This window comes from Choristoneura fumiferana, chromosome Z (assembly GCF_025370935.1).
Source record: "Choristoneura fumiferana chromosome Z, NRCan_CFum_1, whole genome shotgun sequence".
In the NCBI taxonomy this organism is placed as follows: Eukaryota; Metazoa; Arthropoda; class Insecta; order Lepidoptera; family Tortricidae; genus Choristoneura; species Choristoneura fumiferana.
In genome coordinates, this window is record NC_133472.1 from 6,801,532 (window position 1) to 6,825,753 (window position 24,222).

General features: G+C 36.1%; 1 protein-coding gene across 9 annotated transcripts in view; it reads right to left on the reverse strand.

Annotated features, from left to right (window-relative positions):
• Positions 1–5,299: 5,299 nt before the first annotated feature.
• The window catches only part of GAPcenA (GTPase activating protein and centrosome-associated), a 107,612-nt gene continuing 88,689 nt past the window's right edge, over positions 5,300–24,222 (reverse strand). For 6 of the 9 annotated variants that reach the window (XM_074109803.1, XM_074109875.1, XM_074109950.1 and 3 more), the window contains 2 exons: positions 13,293–13,409; positions 5,300–12,731 (listed from right to left, as the gene is read on the reverse strand). In XM_074109803.1, the coding sequence (XP_073965904.1) occupies positions 12,511–12,731; positions 13,293–13,409 (338 nt within the window). In that variant the 3' untranslated portion in view covers positions 5,300–12,510. Of the gene's footprint in view, positions 12,732–13,292; positions 13,410–16,009; positions 18,043–22,305; positions 22,400–24,222 lie in introns of those variants that run through there. The other 3 variants (XM_074110011.1, XR_012453186.1, XR_012453188.1) reach the window with 3 other exon arrangements.

The window sequence follows — 24,222 nt, forward strand, 5'->3', positions numbered from 1 at the left end:
AAGTCTGAGCAGAGCTTTTAAAGCTTACCTACACCAAAGATTATTTAATAATTTACTCTTAAGATCCCATTGTAAAATCATGAAATCATATTTTATAACTAGCTGTTGCCCGCGACTCCGTCGGCGTAGAAGTATGAAAAGTTTACTTAATATTCTTAGACCTAGGTACAGAATATCATCATCATCATCCCAGCCTAGCACAGGCCTCCTCTCAGAACAAGAAGGCTTGGGCTATAGTTCCCACGCGGGCCCAGTGCGGATTGGGAACTTCACACGCACCATTGAATTGCTTCGCAGGTTTGTGCAGGTTTCCTCACGATGTTTTCCTTCACCGCAAAGCTCGTGGTAAATTTCAAATGTAATTCCGCACATGAATTTCGAAAAACTCGGAGGTGCGAGCCGGGGTTTGAACCCACGACCCTCTGCTTGAGAGGCGATAGGTCAAACCACTAGGCCACGCACGGCTTCAGAAAAAACACAAATACAGAATATACACAAAAAAAACATTAAAATCGGTCAAGCCGTTTCGGCGGAATTTGATCACAAACATTGTGACACGAGAATTTTATATATTAATAATATCTACGAGATAATAACCATAAATATTCGATTTTGGTCAGCCTCAGTGAAATCAGAGTTTCGGCAGAAACGAAATTTTGATGGACAGAAATTCGACTGAAACCGAAAGTGGGTTCAAAGGCTTTTACCGACACGATTTTTACAAAGGGGCCCTAGTGAAAAAGGGGTTAATTCTGCAGTAGTTGAACAGCTGAATTCGACTTAAACCCCTTTACACATAAAATAGAAAATAATTTGTTATTTCTGCAGACTTAACCCCTTTTTCACTAGGGTCCCAATATGGCCGTTTGTAGCGTAAATTTTTAGACACACCAACAAATTTATTTATACGTAGTAGTTGTACGGCTTGCCGTGGCATTATGCTGAGTGGGGACCTGTTTAGCGTCATGTAGGTATGTCTTTTATTTCTTCTATGTTTGTTTTTATGGCATTAAATAAATGTATTTTCTTTCTTTCTTTTTTAACCCTCGGTGCGAAGTCGCACTTAGCTCAGTTTTTATAAGGCCAACATTGCCTCACTCGCACTGGCTTCTCCAGACCTTCACAACTCCCAATTTTAACTTGGAAGCCTTTAAAATGCTTAGTCTTGTCTAACTCTGTAAAAAACCTGTACTGGTCAAAATAAAACCATTTATAACAGTACTCGGTCCATAACTCACCGCCACATAACGGGAACTTTCATTATAAATCATAACAAAACATAACACTTACTTATTACTGCGTTACTATCGGTTCGACTTCACCGAACTCGTTTGCTTCTCACTTAACTGAGTCGAATCGCCTTGAGATGGTTTTTTGACAGGCGACATATTGCTAAATGGTGTTAGTATTGTGAGGTCCGTTTAATGTTACTGTCTTGCTTGTGATTGGCAAATTTAGTAGGTAAATTTAGTTGTCTAATATACCTTATACTACCGCTTCTAAATACTACCGCCAAATAGCCTGTCACAGAAATCCAGATCAGTATACTCAGGTCAGATGTTGTTAAGCGCGAACGTTTGCCTCCCTTTGGAATTATGACTGATTTGATATCTGTTTTTCATTATATTATGACTTTCAATTCAAAAATTAGACGACTAGATACGCACTCAGTGATATTTCTATTTCTCTTATTATCATAGTTCTGAGGTTTCACTTTAATGATCTATTTAACTATTTAACTATAAAATAGCGTCCAATGGTAGCACCATAATTACTCAATAGAGAATGGTTTAGCACTTATTAATATACTGTAAGTGTAGGTACGTTATATAAGAAAATGGATTGCTATTGTCAGTTTTATCGTGAAAGTATTGTCACATGATTGTAACAGGCGATAAGATTATCTGCTTTTTTGTGCTCACCTACCTGCCTTGTTTTTTTTACTAAGTTATACCTCTTAGAGTTAATGAGGTCAGTACTGAGTACTCAAGTATTCGTGATTTGAATATGGCTGGCCTTTTGACTCTACCTTTTTGTTTTATACTCTTGTTTTTGTTATGTTGACATTTTTTTTTGCATTTATATGTTTAATATGTATATAAGTATGTTTATTCGTTGCCTCATCATCATCATCATCATGTCAGCCGAAAGACGTCCACTGCTGGACATAGGCCTCCCCCAAGGCTCTCCACTCAGGCCGGTCTTGTGCTTTCCGCATCCACCGCGATCCCGCGATCTTAACCAAGTCGTCACTCCATCTTGTTGGAGGCCTACCGACAGCTCGTCTCCCGGTCCGCGGACGCCATTCGAGAACCTTCTGGCCCCATCGGCCATCCGTCCTGCGAGCAATGTGTGTGTGTATTCGTTGCCTAGTTAGTAAGTATCCATAGTACAAGCTTTAGGTCAAGAGGTGTCAAGTGTCCATGATATTTATTTATTTATCTTGAAAAGGTCAAAATTTACATTTACATCAGTGTTGTTAGAAAGGTGCGCTTTGTTTTCACATATCCAGATATTAGTGGAGATGGTTATTCCCCCGATGGAAAACCAATCTATCCTTGCTGGTGCTGTTCCATCAGTGTCTCCCCTTGGCCCAGCTTGGTGTTGAAAAACTTGAAAACGAGACCATCTCATTGGGCAGCGTCCTTTCTACCCATGGAAAGGTCATCGATCTACTCGGTAACCATTAACTGCTCAAGGTTAGGCGCCGATTTTTGAACAATGTGATCCAAGAACAACAGAAACCCTCGCATGGAGGTTGAGTCTTGCTTTCACGATGTAAGTACCAAATTTTCAAGCTTCTAATCTGTTCAGCTTTTTAAGCGTGAAAGAATTACAAATGAACAAACATATACTTACTTTAAAAAAATCACATTTATATTAATCCTAGTAATAAAAAATAATCTTGTAAATTCATTTTGACCCACTTTTAGTGGTCGGATTGACTTGAAATTTAGTACACATATTTATGTGTGCCTAAGACCATGGAAATGTGTACATTCAGCAAATAATTATTTAAGAGGAAATTTGTATTCCATGCATATTCCCTATTAACACATCCATAAACCAACATTACACAGGTCACATTTTCACGGTTCACACGGCGAGTGAAACCGCTTGTCACTGCACTTTATAATTGTGGGTACTTTCTCACGAGCCCATACGAAACACACGATTTACGCGCCGCTTCAAAGCGACAAGGTTCCGATGTTTATCGCGATGGCAAAAAGTTGGAACCGTGTTGTAGCGATGTGTGCTCGATTAAGTGAAAATTAGACGACGATTGTGCTTTATAAAGTAAACTGTGATGTAATTAAAGTGAGGAATCTCCTATTCGCGGTTTAGGTGAGATTACGTTTTAATATCGTCTACTTAATGAATAATAGCTTGATGTTTGTGAACTTTTTTAATTTCTTGCGCTATGTTATTTTTTGTAAGTGTACCACTTTTTGTCTTAAAAAGGGTCTAGAATTGAATTTGTATTTTGTATGTTTGACTACTATTCTGTGCAATAAAATCGAACTTCTTTTGCATCTGTGTTATTCGAGAGTAGCTTTGTTTCATTCGTCTCTTTCGTTCTTACCAATACGCACGAATAGCATGACATTATTTTGCCACTACAAAATACATACGACAAAGATCTTAAAATAACCATCGCTACCAGCTTTCAAATAAGCATCAAATCGGTCCACCAGTTTAAGAGCTACGGTGCCACAGACAGACACATAAAACTATAACGTCGAAAAAACGTGGCCAATAACGGAACTAACGCGGCTATCTTGTAAAATTTGTTGGTCCTGAAACTCGCTGTTTGTATTTCATGTTTGCGATTTTGAATTTACATTTTGAGTTTAAAGCTCTCTAATGATTGTTGCACTATCTCTAGCATAAAGAATCAGTGATGTGATTAGCGAAAGAATGAAAAACAGGAGCTGATAATATAGGTAGCGACATCTAGTACAATGAGTCAAAAACTAAGTCTTCGCTAGTGCATCATAGATGACTTTGAACAAAAGACTGTCTTAGCTACTCACCGCTAGATGTCAACACAATCTTGTAACAGTGAATGTTGCACACTTTCATCACGAAATTGAAATTGACATGCACACACGAACACGATACGATGTTTCGAGTACCGTACCGGTGTCAGTAGGGCTACTACGATATTCGAAGTTCGTATCGTACCGTCACTCTCACTCTCGTATGAAATAATATTAGCGTCAGCGGGACGGTACGATACCAATTTCGTAGTAGCCCTACTGTTTATTAACGAGACAATGTTTCTCACGTGCATATTGGGCATTTCTTTGACATGTTTGACACACTTGATGTAATCGCGAACCGTGATTGTTGAGCCACTGGCAGTGGCGTAGCTACCAAGGGGCTAGGCGGGGCAGTGCCCCGGGGCCCTCAAGCTCAGGGGGCCCTCGAAATTCTGCTTTATAGCTGATGATAAAGTTGCTTAGCATTTTTAAAGTATTGTATATATATAATGATTTTACTTCAAAAAACCTACCAGTTTTGATAGCAGTGGGCCCCATTTTTTTATTTGCCCCAGGGCCCTAGGTTACCTAGCTACGCCACTGGCCACTGGCCACTATTCATATTCTCGTAGTAAATATGGTCACTAATAAAAATAAAATAAACTAGAATAGCATTTAACGGCGAAATTACGCACAGCGGCTAGTGGCTTAACAATCAAGGTTCGCGACTATACCTCGTGTTCAATTTTAGTCAAAATAAAAGTGCATGCCATATCGAGACGAGTTTCAGCTCCGTTTTGGTAATCGGGTTTTTGTTTCTAATTTGCCAAAGATAGAGGCGCCCGTAACTTCAAAACGACGAATTTCTAACACACCTCTTTTTGTGGCAGAGATTAAAAAGTATTATATACATTCCGTTGTGCCGCAGACAAGTAACCATAAGTTTTATGAGTAATCTGGTGTCCCAACGGAGCATTTTGCGATTGTTGATTTACCTATGTGGTTACGATTATACAATATCTCAACTTTAGCTTTAAAAAAAACATCAAATTCGGTCAGTGGCAGACGAGAAAATGATACCATTTTTGTCAAAAAACAACCTCTTTCCACTAAAGCATAGGTGTAGTCATCTGCATTATAATATCTACCACAGCGGAGCGCGCAAAAATATCTGACACGTCTTACCGGCCCTAGAATTAAAGCCGTATCACGTATTTATTTACGCACGAGTTGTTGTGTCAGATATTGGTGCTAGTGTCTGTCCAGTTCTCCGTTCCGTCGTGGGTAACAAGGTGATACAATACAAAAACGGTAAATATTTATCAAATATTTTATTTCCTTTAATGACATACTAAAACAACACTTGTGAATACAGCTCACTCTAATGCTTTCGTTACTTAAATGCTCTTGCATTCGTACTAATAGTTTTGACATAAAATTAGGGCCGGGCCAGACGTGCGCGGAACGCTTTTATTTTTTTTAAATTACATCCTTGCTTTTTAAAGCTACAGGCACATTCCTGTTGCGAGTGACTGAAAAGTAACGCACAGAACATGAGAATGAATATTTTATGACTGAATTACTTTGTTACTATTTTTTTAAAACGCCAAACATAATATTACTGTAGCCACAATGAACTAGCGCTCACGCAAATGTAAAATAATTAAAAAACAAATAAATATTCATAATATCGATAGAGATCACAGAATACTTCAGAAATGGCAGTATAAAACAATATTGAAAATATTATAAAAATCATAAGACTGAATTATCTAGGTACAAAGAACATTTTTTATAACGTGTGATTTTTGATTCTATGGCGACTTCAATTTTGCCGTTATTCTTGCACAGTATCTCAATTTCGCGGCAATAATTCAAGAGGCTTTATTAAATTTAATAATGTCTTTTTACACACTAGTGCATTGCAAACGCTCAGTATCAGGCATGTTACGACAATACGCTATTACTCCGCTAATCGGCGACGCATCACTAATTACGTAAGCTCGTGTGGATTTGTACACTGTTATTAAAATGTATAAATAATAATACTATTAAAGTAACGTCAAATCACCCTATGAACTATGAATAACATTTTTCATCTATTTCATACAACCCTCGGAAGTACCCGCATACCTTCTCCTGTACCTGTTCTTGCGTTCAGTACCGTCTACTACGAAAAGATCGATACGGCCAAAGTTACAAGAATATGTATACACGACTTTATTGACTTAACACGAAGGTCGTGTATACATGTTTTTGTAACTGACCGTATCGATATCTTTGTATTTAGTTGACTGTACAAACGTAGATAATACCCCTTCCCCATTGTATTTTCTCGGTATCTTTCAGACTCTTGTATTCAAATTCCTCGCTAGCGCAGGAGTTCTAGAATATTCTTTTCTAAGAATATTTCATGTCTCTAATGTGAAATGATCAAGGATTTTCATAAGGTGATCGGACCTTACGCTCTCACTTTTTTTTGTTTACATGGTGTTTGGTGTTAGTGGTCTACCGGAGGCACCGGAGCTAACTTTACAAATAAAAAATACTCTCGCAGAACAATCTGTGTACCATCAGCCAAATAAAGTTGATAATCGTTTGCATGTCATAAAGCAATAATGCTAATAGACGTGTCTGTCAACTTGAAAGTTCGACTTTAGCGACATAATTATTTGATAGGAACTTGTTTAAAAATTGATAGACCATTTATTTGGCTGATGGTACCAGATAGTGGAGACTAATGGGTTTTTGAAAGGCTTTAGCGATTATCGTTATTGGATGGAATTTTTTTATATATCATTTTCTCTTTCTGACTTCTAATTATTTAATTTTGTATGACTAAAGCTAAAGAATAACAGAAAGTAAAACGCTGCATCGATCAAAAAATAAACTATTGAACAGCCGTGCGCGCAGATTTATTACCAAGCGGTTACAGACCTTACATTTCGATACAATATAATCTAAAACCTAACTCTAACATTAGGATGATCGTTAAATTATTCGATAGATGTCGCTACTAAACTTTTCCACCAATCACAGACGAATAATCTGTTGCAATGCAACGACATCTATTGGCGACTGGTAACATCCTACTTGTATTCTTTGATACTAAATATAATTTTGAGTTATACAAAAACTTATAATATAAAAAAGACTTGTCTGCAATTGTTTTTCTTACTATTCAAAAAACAATACACATAACATAATTTTTAAAAAGCTCGTATCAATGTAATAAAAGAAATATAAACTACACGCTGTAAGGTAGGGAACTTATCAATTTTGAGATACGATCTTTTTTCGTGACATATTTTAATCCTAAATTTAAATCATTTTAAAATCAAGCAAATTATTAATATCAAATTGATTGAATGGAATAAAAATATTGTGCATAAATAAAAATAAAATAAAAATCAAGACATCAACATTGAAATTTAAATTGACAAACATAAATTATTACTTTAGGTCCCTATCTTTTTTTCATTTAGTTATAATTATTATAATCCAATTTCACGGAATCTATAAACCGTTATTTGAATACAAATTTAAATCTTAACAACTAGACACATAATATTTTCATACGAATACATATAATATGGCAGATACATACGCTGCCACTAAAGTTTTTTAGACAAAATTAAATAATGAGACAAAATAAACAAAATATATTTTGTCATAATCATCATATTTAGTGTAAATAGAATTAAATTAAAATAAAATTAACATTAATAAAGAAGAAATAAGTTACAACGACACCACTCATGAGAATAATAAGTAATACCAAAGCACAGAAGGGACACTCCTTTTAAGAATCGCTGTAATATCAAAATATGCTTGACAGTTGTAGTGCTGTGTCCACTACCCTTAGAATGAGGGCTTTCCGACAGGTACGGCCGTTAAATGGCGTTAGTATCATGAAGTGAGTTGACACTTGTGTCACTTTAGGAATTTGTTTAAAACTAATCTCAAGCAAGGTTGTAACGTCAAACGGGCACAGGCTGTCTTAATGGCCCCATGTGACGATATTTTGTTTGTCAGAAGCCCCAATTCCTTCAAAGCGTCACGTATTATTACTCATTACTCTCATGTAAACATTCTTACACAGAAGTCCATCCTAAATACCTATCCACAGTCATATCTGTGCAATACCTTAACCCTTTCTAACCCCCAAAGGCACTCGTTGCTATGGCGACCAAAATAAATGGCCACACGAATTGCTTTTTGTTCAAAAAATCTGTCATTTCCTTCCTTTTTGTTACGTGTGAAAGAAAATGTAGTGACGCTCTTCTGATGGCCAGAGTATACAGGGGTACCAGATTTAAAAAAAAAATCAAAACAAGTTTCTTTAGCAATATTTTGATGTAATTTGTCCCAAGGTATTATTATTATTAATAATGCTAACTGACGTTATAAAACGCGAACTGGCGAGAGTTCTCATCTTTATAAGTATCTCACGTTATAAGTACCTAAGTCGTTTCTCCATTAATATATCTCTAGCTCTTAATGTTAGACTAAATATACCATAGATACCACCAGAACCATCAGAAGAGTTTTCATTCACAAACTACATAGAACAAATAAACAGTTCTTTCGAGCTACCTTTCTTGGGGTAAAACCTTTTATTAAACCTCACTTAATCTTTGCTATCTTATCATTCAACGGTCATATAGTAAAATAATTATTACAAGGGGTTTACAGCGAAAACTAGGCGTAAGTAACGAACGTGAATTCAGTCTCTTTCTTATCCATTTCCTACCAGCCGAGTAAAAAAGAGACGCAGAAAGGATTAATACAAATTCGCTAATCACATAGTAACCTTGAAATGTTCAAATTAAGTATTAATAATATTCTAATACATATGATTAATAATTGTAACTGGCTAATGTCTGTACACAGGAGAAATTTAAGAAAACTTCATATAAAGGTCTTTACACTGGCATTAAGTTTGAATTCCTTTAGATAAAAATTTTTACACGCTTTCAAAATATGTAATTACCTTGGTAAAATTAGCAGTTGTTTTCGTTAGAATAGGAATATACTGACCACAGACAATTAAAAAAAAATTTTTTTTACTTTAAAAAAAAAATCATTTTAGTCATGTCCATATTATTGCGAACAATGACTCCCGGTCTCCCTGATAGATTAGCGTCAAATCGAATTATAAGTTTATTTTTTACTATTTCATATTTACTGACAATGGCCAGTTACAATAATATTATATGTAGTATAGATACCTAGATAGATATAATATATCAACAACGTTTTATTGTAATACAATGACTAGGACTAGGTTATGTGCACATTTAGATATCCGATACATTGTCTAAGCACACCTTAACGTTTATAACATATAAATTTTATAATTCGCCAGCATCGTCATCCTGTTTCAGTACAGTCAGACGTCGAAATTGGTGAGCGGATTTGGTGTTAAATAACATACACATACGACTGTACTATGCGTTAGAAATAAGATTAGGACAATCATGTGTTAGCTGTGTAATTGAAGAGCGTTTATACCAGCTGAGCTGGCAACGTTGCATTTTTGTTAGTTTTTCTCGATTATTCCATAAAAATTGAATGAAAACTAACCCTTTACGACTAGCTTTAAAAATATTCATTGTCAGGTATGTATTCGATAGCTGCTTTTCATTCTGTGGTAGTATGCTCAAATAAATGGGGCCTTATAAACGGTTAATAATGTTGTCTGGTAGAACACTTCTTAATATATACGTTAATGTGTCTACTCCAATAATTATTCGCCATAGACTTTTATTTTATTTAAAAACCGGTCATAAACATTAACTCGTTTTTAAGGAATATAAAAATCTATCACGAATAATTATTGGAGTAAACACATTAAGAAGTGTTCTATCAGGCAACATTATTAATTTCCATTCAATTTTTATGGAATAATCGAGAAAAACTAACAAGAATGCAACGTTGCCAGCTCAGCAGGTATAAACGCTCTTAAATGAAAAATGATGTCTAATTAAAAAAAAAAAAACAAATATATCTCCACATATATTTGCTATAATTCCTGTGCCAACTCGCATAGTTTGAACGGCGCACGTGTTAATTTCACAAAATTAATGCACGCTCAAAATAAAGTTCAATGCTAAAAGAACGGTCGAATAAAATGTTAGAAAATTGGTACAACCTGGCAATACTTGTTATAAGCAAACCCAGTCTTAATGTTATTTGAAACGCACTGTATTGCCAAATCAAGAAGACGCCTGGTCGTTCTGATCTGTCGCCCGCGGCCTCTCAACGTTGTATCGTGAATATTCGGGACTGGGGGCTACTACGAAATTCTAAAATCGAAATTCGTATCGTACTGTCCCTCTCACTCTCGTATTAAATAATATAAGCGTCAGAGGAACGGTAAGATACGAAGTTCGAATTTTGCACTTCGTTGATAGGGCCAGTCCTTAATGTTCACGAACAAAGCATTATGACGCCGCGGGTAGCGAGTAAGAATGACCAGTGCCCTATTTCAGGAAGCTACAAGTTACAATTTACAAGCGGTAGTCTTTGTTTAACAGTATGCATTGAAAAGAGACTACCGCTTGTAATTTGTAGCTTCTGAGCCACAGGCCCCTTTTATCACAAAAGTTACAAGTGCTACAATTCTACATAATTGCCACTTTTTTGTACAAGAAACTTACAAACATGTACTTGCAACTTTTGCGGCCTGAGCGTAAAAGGGCTTCGCAGACCATTCTGAGCTTCATAACCGCTCATCCACTTCTGCTAACCTTACCACGAGTTAGTTGAAGTTACTGGCGATACTTCGCAATGTTACACAACGGGCTGTGATTAAAATGCATCGCCTTGAAAGTAAGTTCTAAATATAACATTACAATAGGACATAGATCAGCCAATTATTAATGTTGCGCTTAGAATCCGCATCAAGACTGAATACATTTAACATCATGTGACGACGGCAACGAGGCATGTGGGAGTCAACGTGGTCTCTAACCAGATAAATCTAAATAAATAGACAATAAAAATGGATATAAATTCTTCTGTTAACGCGTGTCGCCTCTATATCACTATATAAAATGTATTCTGTGACGTTAGTACTGAGCTTCTTCTTCTTCTTCTCTTTTAAAATATGGCTTTTCTATCCTAATTAATAGGACAATTTCGCCAGTGTCAAAGTACTCTCTTTGAGAGGGACGTTGTACGGTGATTGTAGTTTTTGCAACTTGATAGTAAAATTCCAGAAACCACGTGGAGACAACTTGCGCATTAAAAAATGACAGACACGAGAGCAATACAGAGTTTTGTGATCACTGTTCACTGTTAAGGTTAATCGCCGCATAAAACACTATCAAAATTATACTTCAACTAGCCAAAGAAACAGAAATAGCAAATTTAGATATTGTCTACATCCGCCATGTTCGAATGCTACAAATCGAATCTCTAGTACTGAGCTACGATTCACACCTTGCTGTGATGCGTTTTAGGACAGGTCGTACTTTGACATTGACATGGACCAACGTAGAGGTATCTGGCTCCGTTATAATGTAGCCGAACTAATGGATCAAGTAACGGCTGTCATCTAAAGTCGAGGATTATTTGTAGAAAAAATTACAACACAAACACTTCTGGCGGCTCACCGACAGGGATATGGACACGCGATTTTGGAACTTTTATTGTCTATTCATTTGAATTTCTGTGACTACAAGGTCAGTGTCAAAAGTAACTGAGCCTATTATGTGTTTGTCGTACGTCTATGCGTTAGTGTAAAATACGAGTGCGGTTAATTTGCGACTCATAATTGCCGACCCGGATTGAATGAATAATAAACCTGGTAATTCGTACTCTTATATAGGACAAATTATTGGAGAACATGTATTATCAGGTCGTGCATTCTGGGTCGATAAATAAGCGGTCATACATTAACCGCACCATCAAATACTATACAACAGCTTGTTGCCGATACCCGCCGCTAGAGGCGCTGCCGAGTCGCCTATAGTAATTGAGAGTAAGTGCAAACGCGTTCATGTTTTGCTGTACTTAGGTACAATACAATACAAATATTCTTTATTGCATACCACAAATCAGTACAAAAAAACTTATAATATAAACGCTTAGGTACATTATAGGTTCTGAATTTAGTATTTTTCACATTGACACACTATATAACCACATTGCCGTGCACGTTTAAAAACAACCCAACTTTACAGTTACTAAGAACCCAGCTACATTTTTTTAAAACACTATGTCGCCTACGATGTTAGGTATCAACCAGTCATCCGACTACACGTGTCAAAACAATGCTGCAATAACATATTCATTAGGATAGAAATAAATAAATAGTGAAGAAAAAAAAAACTATGCGAACTCAACATGGAATGGAGTCGAAAGTTTTTTTTTACTATCATGCTAAAACCATCGAAAACATTTTTTTTTAAATAGAAATCGCCTCAAAAAGTACCAGAGAACAAATTTAAAATAATTAAAAACAAAAGACGAATAGACGAGTCGTATTAATTTTACACCAGCCGGTACGCCCATGAAAAAACTAAGTAGCGAGATCGTTACCAAGCTGGGCTTCGGTGCCGTCGACCCATCGGGATGTTTTCGATGGCGGTGCCGCGGCGGTGTCCACTGTCGACTTGCTAGACGTCAAGCTCGACCGGTAGTGTGCGTAGTTTTGCGCTTCTTCCTTCCTGCGGGCCAGGAGGTCCAGGTTGTAGGGGTCAGAGACGCGTCGGTCCACGCTCGCTTGAGCTAGAAAGGGACCTGTATTTAGTAAAAGAATCATGGTAGACCGGTGGCGGATGCAGAATTGTCGTTTCAGGTTACCCCGATTAACATCAAAAATTAGTGTAGTACATAGAGAGAAAAGTTAAAACACCCGAAATCGAAAGTATATGAATTATATATATAAAGAATTTTTTAAAACCGTAAAGATTTTCGGGGTAGGGTTTGATACTGCATCTCCTGGTTATACTCAAGTAATAAAAAAAATCGAAAGTAAAAAAAGTAAAGTAGTACAAGTCAATTCACAAGAGCTGGCACGAATGGATTGAACGAAAGTAATGTCACTTAGACATTTTTGTAGGGAAATGACAGATACATGACATTTTCACATTTGTGTGAATGTATTCAAAAGGTACTTTCATTCACTCACTCCATTCATGCCAGCTCTTGTAAATCGTCCTTTTAAAACAAATAAATCATACATAAGTATAAAATAAATGTATATAAATATTTCGAGTTTTTTTTTAACTAATAGCGACTCCATGCTTTTTAGAACCAAGGCGTGCTACCAAAAACATGCTGGCAGTTTGTCGTTAGTACCTTGGCCATGTGTGCCGGTGAGCGAGCCCTGTCTGCGGAGCTGCACCGGCGCGGGCGCCTCCGACGGTAAGTAGGTCTGGAAGGAGGGACGATTCTGTGTCGCCTCCATTATGGATCCTGGAACGAAATGTTCACACTGTAGTGCAATGACACCACAAATCGATTATTAAAGTGATTTATTCTGCTTTACTTAGCCGAGGTTCGTATCAATGAACAAATCTTTTCCTTGCAAGATGGCCAAGTCTGTACAGTAGCCATCAGATAGGCACTTCGGAGCGAGGTGGTCAAAAATAAAGGAACATTTACTCTATTGTAAAGGTATTAGAGTTGTTCCGATATTTTTGATCCTCCCCCTCCGAAAATCTGATGGCGACAGTACAGTCAGATGACTGCTTTAATATCCTGACAAGTCCTACCGGCTCTAGAAATAGATTCGTATTAAAAATTTATGCAGATAATAAGCTGTATTTCACTCCCACATGAATTCGATTGAACTCCCCTGTAAACGTTTCCATACATTGATCGATGTTCAAAGTGTACCGCGTCGTAGGCGAGACTGCATTTTGGGCCGGCACACATATAGCGAAGAGCAACGCAGACACTTTTTCACTGCCAAAAAAACCTCGCTGTTGCACGGGTTGAAATCAGATCGAAATTTAAATAATCTCCGCAAGCGTCGCTTGAGCATCGAAGCGACATGGGCGTGCGCATTCTCGTAAAGTACGATTCCCACTGATTCGTAACTATTACAATTAAAGTCAAGTCATTTATATTCATATTTGTATTTTACTTTTAAACTTCATTAAAAATCCTATATCCGTAACCGTAACCGGTATTATGTTTGACATACATATATCCGTATCCATATCTAGATCCGAAATTTTATATCCATAACATCCCTGCTCTGGATCTACTGGTTGCCTGCGACCAGAGCGAGTAGGTGAATTCGAAGACACGCAACAGAAGCCGAACGAAGCCTATCGGAGGCGACGGCAGCCGAACACAGCCGTCGGAATGCGCGAGGAGTCGACCGGCCACAAGCGGTGTAAATTCCATTCAAATATGTAACGTTAGTACGGCGCAGACGTTCTAAAATCCTTTGGCATCTGGTAAATTGCGCTAGGACGCCGTCTGGCCCGATGCGCTCAGTGGGAATCGTACTTAACCTTTTGGACGCCAACGACTTATATATATTCGTCCATTACTTCAGTGCAAAAGCAACCTTCGTCCAATTGTGTTAAGGTTCAATTTTAGGCATGGCAATATAGAAGCCTGGCGTATGGGTGATGTCTTTTGTATTTGACGTGGCGGCGAAAAGGTTAACTCGCAGGCATACGCTTCGCTATATGTGCGCCGGCCCTTTGGATCAAAAACTCCGATGAAAAACATTGAAATGGTTGTTCCATCAAACAAACCCAATAATCTCCTGAATTAGGTAGCTTCTGGATTATAAAAATATACTATTTAGTCCGTCAGTAAAGCGAGTTCAAAGTTGGGGAGTGGGGACCTGTGACGTCACCCGCAACTTTAACTGGCTACACCTTCGTTATTTTTCGGTTAATTGACAAAAGGAAAGATACGCTTCTAATATTTTGTGATAATCTACAGTATTTTTTTTTAAATAGCCTATACAGTGTCCCACTGCTGGGCAAAGGCCTCCCCTTTCCCCTTCCACTCGTCAAAATTCGGCAAAATGTTGCCAGTCCGGCTGGAATCGCACTTAATCGTCCCGCCACCTTCTTTTAGGCAACTTATATATATTTTTTTTATATATTAGACTATTATTATAAATGTTCTAATCAGATTCTTAATTGTCAAACTCATATAAGAATCGCATAAGAGACTGACAATATTTTTTGCACTACATTTTACAATCCATAAACGTAACGAGAAGTAGTTCTGGATCTACTATTTCATTCATATATTCAGAAATCGCTCCGTTGCTTATACGATTCTTATTAGAATTTGTTACATTTATAATGCCTTCTCTCGTTACTTATTGGGACTATGCCATCGTTGTATCATTTTCATTGTAATATAACTCTTGTCGTAAATGAATAAGTTTAAATTTGACTTTATGGTATCGTAAGGGCAGTGGAGTGCGTTTTAACAACCTTTATATTATATATTGTTATTTTTAGTTTTATGTTGTAAATATCTGGATGTTTTATAATAACTCTGACAAGTGAATTGGGCACCTTTGTTCCTGGTTTGACGCGGGGCTGTTTATTTGAATGACTTTTTGTATTTATCTGAGCCTATAGTCACTCATAAAACATTAATTGATCTTATGTATCTCTTTATGCAGAAATTATATCGTACTATAACCACTATAAGCTAGCTAGCGAGATATCTAGCTACTATAGCTATACTATATCTAGTTAAATTGACTGATCAAGGAATCTTATAGGAAATATTGAAGTATACTCGTAAATATTGGGGTTAATACTAAGACTAAAAAAAAACGAACAGGCGTCATTTCACTACTCATTGATAAATGTAATGTGACAGATATCTGTGATGACACCTCTTTTTGTTTTGTACGAATAAACAAAGACAGCATCACATTTATCTGTCACATCAAAATTAGTTATAGCAGTTATAAGGCAATTCAAAGGTTACAGAAATAGCCCAAAATTGTTGTTGTTGTTGTACAGTATTACAAAACAATATAACTATTTTTTTATATTATGACAAATGAAAAAAAATCGGCACAATTAAACACGTTTTTATTAAAAAAAAATCACAAAAAAATAATGGCAAAATAGAAACTTGATACCTTTCACTAAGTTACATCACAACTACGTATATTATATATTCAGCGGCAAAAAATTGACGTACACTACATACAAAAGTTCCTGTTCCTGCATACATTTGAGGGCCAGATTTTTTGCCGCTCAGTATACTTTGTTACAATTGCTGTGGAGTTTTTAAACAGAAGCTAACTACAAACTATCTTATTTTAGGTATACGACGAGCAAAGTTTGCATTTGGTTTCTCGAAAAGTCTAATGCCGCGTGTCTGAGTAATGAATTGAGAGCGGTTCGACTAATGAGGCTGACATATTTCATTTGTTCGCACTTGGTACAAAAGAAATTCGAAAAAAAAGCTCGGACCGAAGCGATATACCGGAAAAAAGAAATAATTTTAAGCTGTCCGTAATTATCACTCGCTTTACTATTATAGTTCTTAATATCTGGGAACCTAGTGAAAAAGGGGTTAAGTCTGCAGAAATTACTCAGCTATTTTCTATTTTATGTGTAAAGGGGTTTAAGTCGAAATCAGCTGTTCAACTTCTGCAGAATTAACCCCTTTTTCACTAGGACCCCAGATATTTGCTAGTGATTTAATACGTCTCATTATTATAAATATTTATATCAAACTTCTCGCAGCGTAAGGCTCTAGGATCACTTTGAAATTTTATGCCTGGGAGATATTTGACGTTGGCATTTGACATTTAAATTTAATTGGCATTAAAATGTAAAGCTATTAAAAAATCCACAGCAATATTTATATAACAAAAAAACACACATATTTAAGTATTAAAATATAATCAATTTGGCACAATTTTGGCATCACTCAATAATGAAATAATAAAATGTTTTATTTAAGGAACCCTTATTTATTTAAGGAACTGTTACAACTTATACTTATAGTTTCGCCACGTCTGTTTTCTTTTTTACAATAAATTAATTAAACTCAGTATTAGTGTATTAGCTTTTTATAGCACGTTAGGAACAGCACTGTTTTAGCACAACGAAAAAAACTGCCAAAAATGACAATTACACAGAACTTACACTTAAAAAATCTGCGAACTACTGTTATTCACAAACAAATATTAAAAAGCTAAAAAGAAATGGTATAACTTCTGAAGTATGGACTTAATTATGACGAACAGTTCATAAACGTTTTTTCTATCGATACTGTCATAGAAAAAACGTTTAATAGTTCCACACTTACAATTATAATGCTAGCTAAAATACATGAAATCATAAAAATTAAAAACAAAGTAAACGAACAAAAATAAAAATATCGAAATGTTAAAAGAAAAGAGATACCAACGAACTACAGTAAACAATCAGTCTTGATGAATGGGTGAGCAGAGCAACGCATTTGAAAACACAGAGTGAGCAAATTACAAAAATAAACACTATTCTAATGATACTGGCAATTATTAAAAAAATCTACATACTACGCATGTTTCGAGGTCAATGAATAAACAACGCAACGAATAACTAACCGGCAAGTCTAGGCGAAAGTGATAGCACCCTATGAAGTGTCTGACAAAGAGTCTAGAAATGTATAAGATCCCAGAGTATCAATTTGAAAACGTCAGCGGTGGTAAGGCTATGTTCCCTCGGCCGCTTGCGTTCGACTCCATTACACACCGCTCTAATAAAAAACTTATTCCGTAATACCAACTTCAACCAAATACCTAAATATACACGATGAGACAAAACGCTTAATCAAGACAAATCTAATGGGCAGACGATTAAAATTACATATATAAAAGTATGCAGTTAGCTGGTTGCTTAAATTTAGTTTTATTATTATTTAATTATTCGATTATTTTAAGAAGCTCCACTGCACTCGAGGTAACTATAACATCCTGAAAAAATTGCTAATTTTTTGAAAAAAAAAAACTTGTTTTTTACTTGGCAATCTTCACACATTTCGTTACGTCGATGGCGTCAGACCGATGCGTAAATGCGAAGGACAACGGCTATAATCACGATAACCGCCGAAATAACTATTGGAAAATAGAAATAATGTTAGTACTTTTAAACGCATCTAACCCTGACATAAAAAATAAGAAGTACGTATTCAATTGTTTGAGATATATTTATCGTGTTTGAGGACTTTAAAGTTTTTATGGCAAAATGAAATGACAGATAACAACACACAAACAATACACAACAAAATCGTGACAGATCATTTTTGTTTTTTTGTGTCTGTGTTTATTTTTTGTTTTAATTTTGTTGTATTTGTGTGTATTTGTGAATGTGAATAAATGTCTTCTTTCTTTCTTTCTTTTTTCTTTTAGGTATTGAGTTCCTATATCGATCGGTAGATTCAATCATCGATACTATTGTCCACCTTCAATATTGTAATAACCGTTTTGCTATATGATATTTGTATTTGCATATTTATTTATTCATAAGTAAAGCTAAGTACCTAACCTTCCAACACACCGTATTGTTTTGATAACAAAAGTAGATAAGTTCAGTACTTTAGAAGAGAAGTATCGATAAGGGAGTTCATCGGTATACAAAATACCTGTTATTTTATTTTGCCATAAAAACTTTGAAGTTTGGTTGTTTCCAATAAGATATAGCTTGTAATAAATAGTTAAGGTAGCAACCGTCACCTTTAAAATTACTTGAGCAAGTATTCCGTAAACATTCATCATCTATATTTATAAGACTACTCGTATATGTATACAAGCTGTTAATTATACAACTGACAACCCAACTCCCCAACTGTCTTAAGTTTAATGCATATACTTTACAAACACGTTAATTATTTCAAAAAATATTCGTATGTTATGCTTCAATTGTATTTTTACTTGATTTCTAATTCTAAAATCGTAGTTTGCTGTCAGAAAATCAAAACTAACAGGAAAATGGCTAGTATTAAATTATCAAAATAATATGCAATCTCGCTGAGATGTAACTTTTAGACTAGGCATAGTAAAAGAGCGATTAAAAAAGCAAACTGGTTTAAAGTGTAAAGCAATCGATTTTACTCTCAATTCTACAATCTTTAGGTTTTCAGTTATTTTATTAACACCTTGTACATCTCCACCTTTTACCTTACTCTTCAGCAACCGTCACCTTTAAAATTAGTTGAGCAACTATTTCAGGTACGTCCATACTATAGATACATTCGTGAACATGTACAGTCAAGTGTAAAACTGTCTCTATTTGAACCACTCAAAATATTTTACCACGGCCTTATTACATTTTTAAAAGGCTCAATTTGTCTATATTTTTGCACTCGATTTTATACTTTTATATCTACACTTTTAACAGCGTTTGCACATTATCTGATCCGATATGATAGCTGCACAAGTAAAATGTATGAAATGTATCAGATTGTATATTTTTTTTATTACTGAATGTATTCTAGTTAATGATGCCAGTTTAATATGGCTCTTCCGCACAGTAACAGGTAACTTGCTTAAATTTTTTCAACGTGCTCATATCGAGCAAGGAAGTTGCATCTGGCCCTATACTACAAAGTGCAAAATTCGAACTTCGTATCTTGCCGTCTCGCTGACGCTAATAACTACGAGAGTGAGAGGGACGGTACGATACGAACTTCGATTTACGAATTTAGTAGTAAGCCCCCTGTCCGAATATAATTCAGTAGGTGGTAACCCCAAGCGGTAGGTACCCTCAAAGTGCCACAAGTTACCATATAATGGCAAATTAAAATAAAAGCAGGCACTTTTTCATAATTTTGATAATAATTGAATTTCATTAATTGCTCGCGTTTGCGTAGAATTCTTTGATGGGAACTATGCAATTTTCCAGGATAAAACTATCCTATATTCTTCCCTGGGACTCAAGCTATCTGTATACTGAATTGCATCTAAATCGGTTCAGCGGATTAAACGTGAGGAGGTAACAAACAAACCAACAGACTTACAAACTTTCGCAAAATAACCAGCAAAAAAAAAAACGAAAAAACATTAATCTCGAAAAAGGAAAAAAAATGGCCAATACCAATTCACACGTTCTCGTCCCAACATCGTATCTGCGTCCAACACCAATATCGGATATGATTTTGTGAAAGCGCTCTTACAAAATAGTGAGACAAAAAGTGTGTTACAGATCTAGTGTAATGTTTTCCCATCGTATTTTCTCGGGTAAGTTCGTATTTATCTTGCTTTTTCAATGAGGGGTTTCACAGTGGTGAAATGCCGCTAGATGGCGTTAGTATCGTGTGGTCCGTTTGACGTTTGCTCGTGATTGGCTATCGCGTATGCATTCGCCACTAGAGGCGCTAGTGTAGCGTGAGGTCTCCGAAATGTCAAATCTCATAGTTTTTGGGTGAGCTACGCGGGTTTATTTGTAATTAGAATAATTTTGTGAATATTTTGCAATATCTGAAATTAATTATGGCAAATATGCGTTCCGGGGCAATGAATGTCTGTGTTTTGAGTCAGTTTTGTCTTTCGGAAACCTTTGTCCTCCTTTACTATGCAACACTGTGGCATACTCGATATTTTATGGTACGGTTTTAAGGTGTATTAAATATGATTTTAATCTAAACTTTGTTTTCACGCCCGCAATAACAGGCTTTGAAAGCCACACTTAATAACCTCACGCAACAGTGCGCCATCTAGTGAGACAAAAAACGATAGCCCTCATTGCAAGCAAACGTCAAACGGATCTCACGATACTAACGCCATCTAGCGGTATTTCGCCTCTATGAGAACCCTCATCAGCTTCAGTAAGCTAGTTGAGAAATCAGGATAAATACGAATGTTTCCGAAACATACGATGGCAAAACATTATTCACTAAATCTGTACATGTCATTCTTACTCTTCACCCATTAATACCTGTCTCAACCACATTCGCACCTTATAGTCCACAAACACATCTATCAGCTAAGCACTAAAAACCGACATCGGCAAGGCACTATTTCTTAACGTAGTATTACTTTCAGGTCTTAAAATAATTCACCTACATTATAATTTATAAACCAGAGAGCGGAATTCTCATGGCAAAAATCAAACGTGAATAGAGTGGGAAATGGATGAAAATTTTAGAAACGCTAACCTTTCTAATTAACAGAAAAAAATATCAGATTTTTAAGTAGCATCAACTAAATTTAAAAAAATTGAAAGATTTTTTACCGAAAAATTACGATAGTCCGGTCGGTTACGGGTTGTTCCATAGCCCAGAACAAAAAACATTAAAAAAGAATTTATGTGTCTTTGACTCGTTCGTTTTGGCAGTGACACTCTTTACCGGCCCGGATAATACCGACATGGAAATACCGACCCTGTTTTTCATGTAGGTACACACACACCCATAGAAGCTCATGTCAGTTTCTATGGGCGTGTACATGAAAAACAGGGTCGGTATTTCTATGTTGGTATTATCCGGTAAGTAGTTCCTTACTGACTTTTAACATTAACCTCTTATAATGCAATACTAAGTAAAGTTAAGTAGTTTTTATAATATGATTTGATGTTGTATTTTATTTAAATGATATTCTTTATTTATTGCTGTTAATTATTATTAACGACAGGGTCCTAATGATAGGAAATAAAAAAAATGCAACTTTTGTTTTCTTACACTATACACATTATTATTAATTTTTTGCTTAAATGTGGATTTGATGATTATTTTAGTTAGTAAATAAATAAAGACACGCTTCGTAAATATATAAAACTTATCGATAGTCGATAAAATTCAACGTTCCAACTCTATTGACGTTCGATTTTTGCCATGAGAATTCCGCTCTCTGTTTATAACCCACCATGCATTGTTTGGTCAAGCTTCTAGTGTCCAAGGAATAGGAATCATGTCGTCAACGTACAAGCGGCACTTGCAATAGCATTCAGTCTCTTTCTACCCTCACTTATACAGTTTAACAGAAAAAAATGGTGTAAGACGTCGGGCCCTATAATGTTTTACTACTACTAAGAATACGATTGAATTAATGAAGAAGGTGTCTTCTTCAAAATTCAAAATACAATCGCTCTATTCAAATAGTTATGTAAAACAAAAGATTTTATTCCGAATTAAGTTTATATGTACCTATTACGTGTTTTTTTTTAACTTATCTAACATACGATCTCTGTCAATAATTAAACAAATCTATCTCTCCTCATTTCTGGCCAGACATAAGTGCAAGCAGTGGAATTGGAAATCCAGGGGTCTTTGCCCAGCAGTGGGAAATTACCACACGCTAATAAGAAAATAATATTTGTACGAGAGTTACTGTTTTGTTTTTAATAATTTAATTTCCCTGTAAATTTAATAAATAATAGTGTACCTTAATTATAATAGTTTAGGGCCAAAAAGATCTTCGCATTAGGTACATTTTCTTTTACAGGAACTCCTCGCTACAGGTTACTGCTTGTTGTTGCCTGGAAAGACGCGTCGTTCATTTTAAAAGGGAATATCACAGTTTTTTTTTATGCAAAGGTCCTATGCTCCAACGATTAAATTAAAAACTAATTTAATTAAAGCCCAATGTGTTTTTCTTGTACTGGAATGCAGTTTTTCTAATTCACAATATCTTTAGAAAACAAGGAAAAGAAATTTGGCTTGTTGTATTTGATTTATCGAGATATTCTTTCTATGACGACCAGATGGCCTAGTGGTTAGAGAACCTGACTACGAAGCTTGAGGTCCCGGGTTCGATTACCGTGTCGGGGCAGATATTTGCATGAAAAATACGAATGTTTGTTCTCGGGTCTTGGGTGTTTAATATGTATTTAAGTATGTATCTATATCTATAATTATATTTATCCGTTGCTTAGTACCCATAACACAAGCTTTGCTAAGCTTACTTTGGGACTAGGTCAATTGGTGTGAATTGTCCCGTGATATTTATTTATTTATTTATTTATGAGCTTTTGCATGCGACGCTATAATCATTTCAGAAACTAACAGACCCCTTTTTTTTCAACAACAGGTAGACTCAAAGTAGCAACAAATCGAGGAGTTCCGACATTTATTTTAGAAACCAGTAGAGCCCTTTTTTGTTTGGCAGTAGACTCAACGAAGATGCAAATCGGAAAGTTCCAATTTACACAACTGGCAATTGGAATGTCCCAAGTTTTGACAACATATAATAAATCGAAAACTATTCGGAGAAATAGGCTTTGTGAAGCGTTTTCAGAAATCAGATTCCAAAAATGTGATAAACTAAATTAAATAAACAACATTTAAGTAATGACCCTCATTTGACCCCTGCAGTGTCTCGTCACAAAGGCAGTTATAAAGCAGGTCTACACTCTTAAGCAAATTGACAGTTTGAAATGTTACTGTCCTGCTTATAATAGCAAAGAGTGACAAAGATAGAACTTTAATCACATGATGCGCACCCGGCTTTAAACAGTTGTCAATTATTGTAAAGTCCGAAATGTATACGAGTATATCCAATGTATTTTTACAAATTAAATTGTATTGCAGACGCGTTGCCAACCTAGAGGCCTAAGATGGGATACCTCACGTGCCAGTAATTTCACCGGCTGTCTTACTCTCCACGCCGATACACAACAATGCAAGCACTGCTGCTTCACGGCAGGATTAGCGAGCAAGATGGTGGTAGCAATCCGGGCGGACCTTGCACAAGGTCCTACCACCTGCAAAGTGTTTAGGACCCTAAGGCGTGCTTGAATTATTGTCAAATTGTAATGCCACAGATTATGTTATGTACGACCTGTTCCAAAAATATGATAAACTGAATTAAATAAACAAAATTTAAGTAATGACATAGCTGGAAAAATATGCAAATTGAAGTGGCAATGGGCAGGCCACATCGCTCGAAGAACAGATAGCCGTTGGGGGAGAAAAGTCCTCGAGTGGCGACCACGAACCGGAAGACGAAGCGTTGGCAGGCCTCCCACCAAGTGGACTGACGACATCGTGAGAGTAGCGGGAAACCGGTGGATGCAAGTGGCGAGTTGTCGTTCATTGTGGCGTTCTAAGGGGGAGGCCTTTGTCCAGCAGTAGACGTCTTCCGGCTGATGAAGTAATGACCTTCATTTGACCCCTGCAGTGACCCGTCACAAAGGCAGTTATAAAGCAGGTCTACGCTCTAAAGCAAACTGACAGTTTGAAATGTTGCTGTCCTGCTTATGGTAGCAAAGAGTGACAAAGACAGAACTTTAATCACATGATGCGCACCCGGCTTTAAACAGTTGTCAATTATTGTAAAGTCCGAAATGTATACGAGTATTTC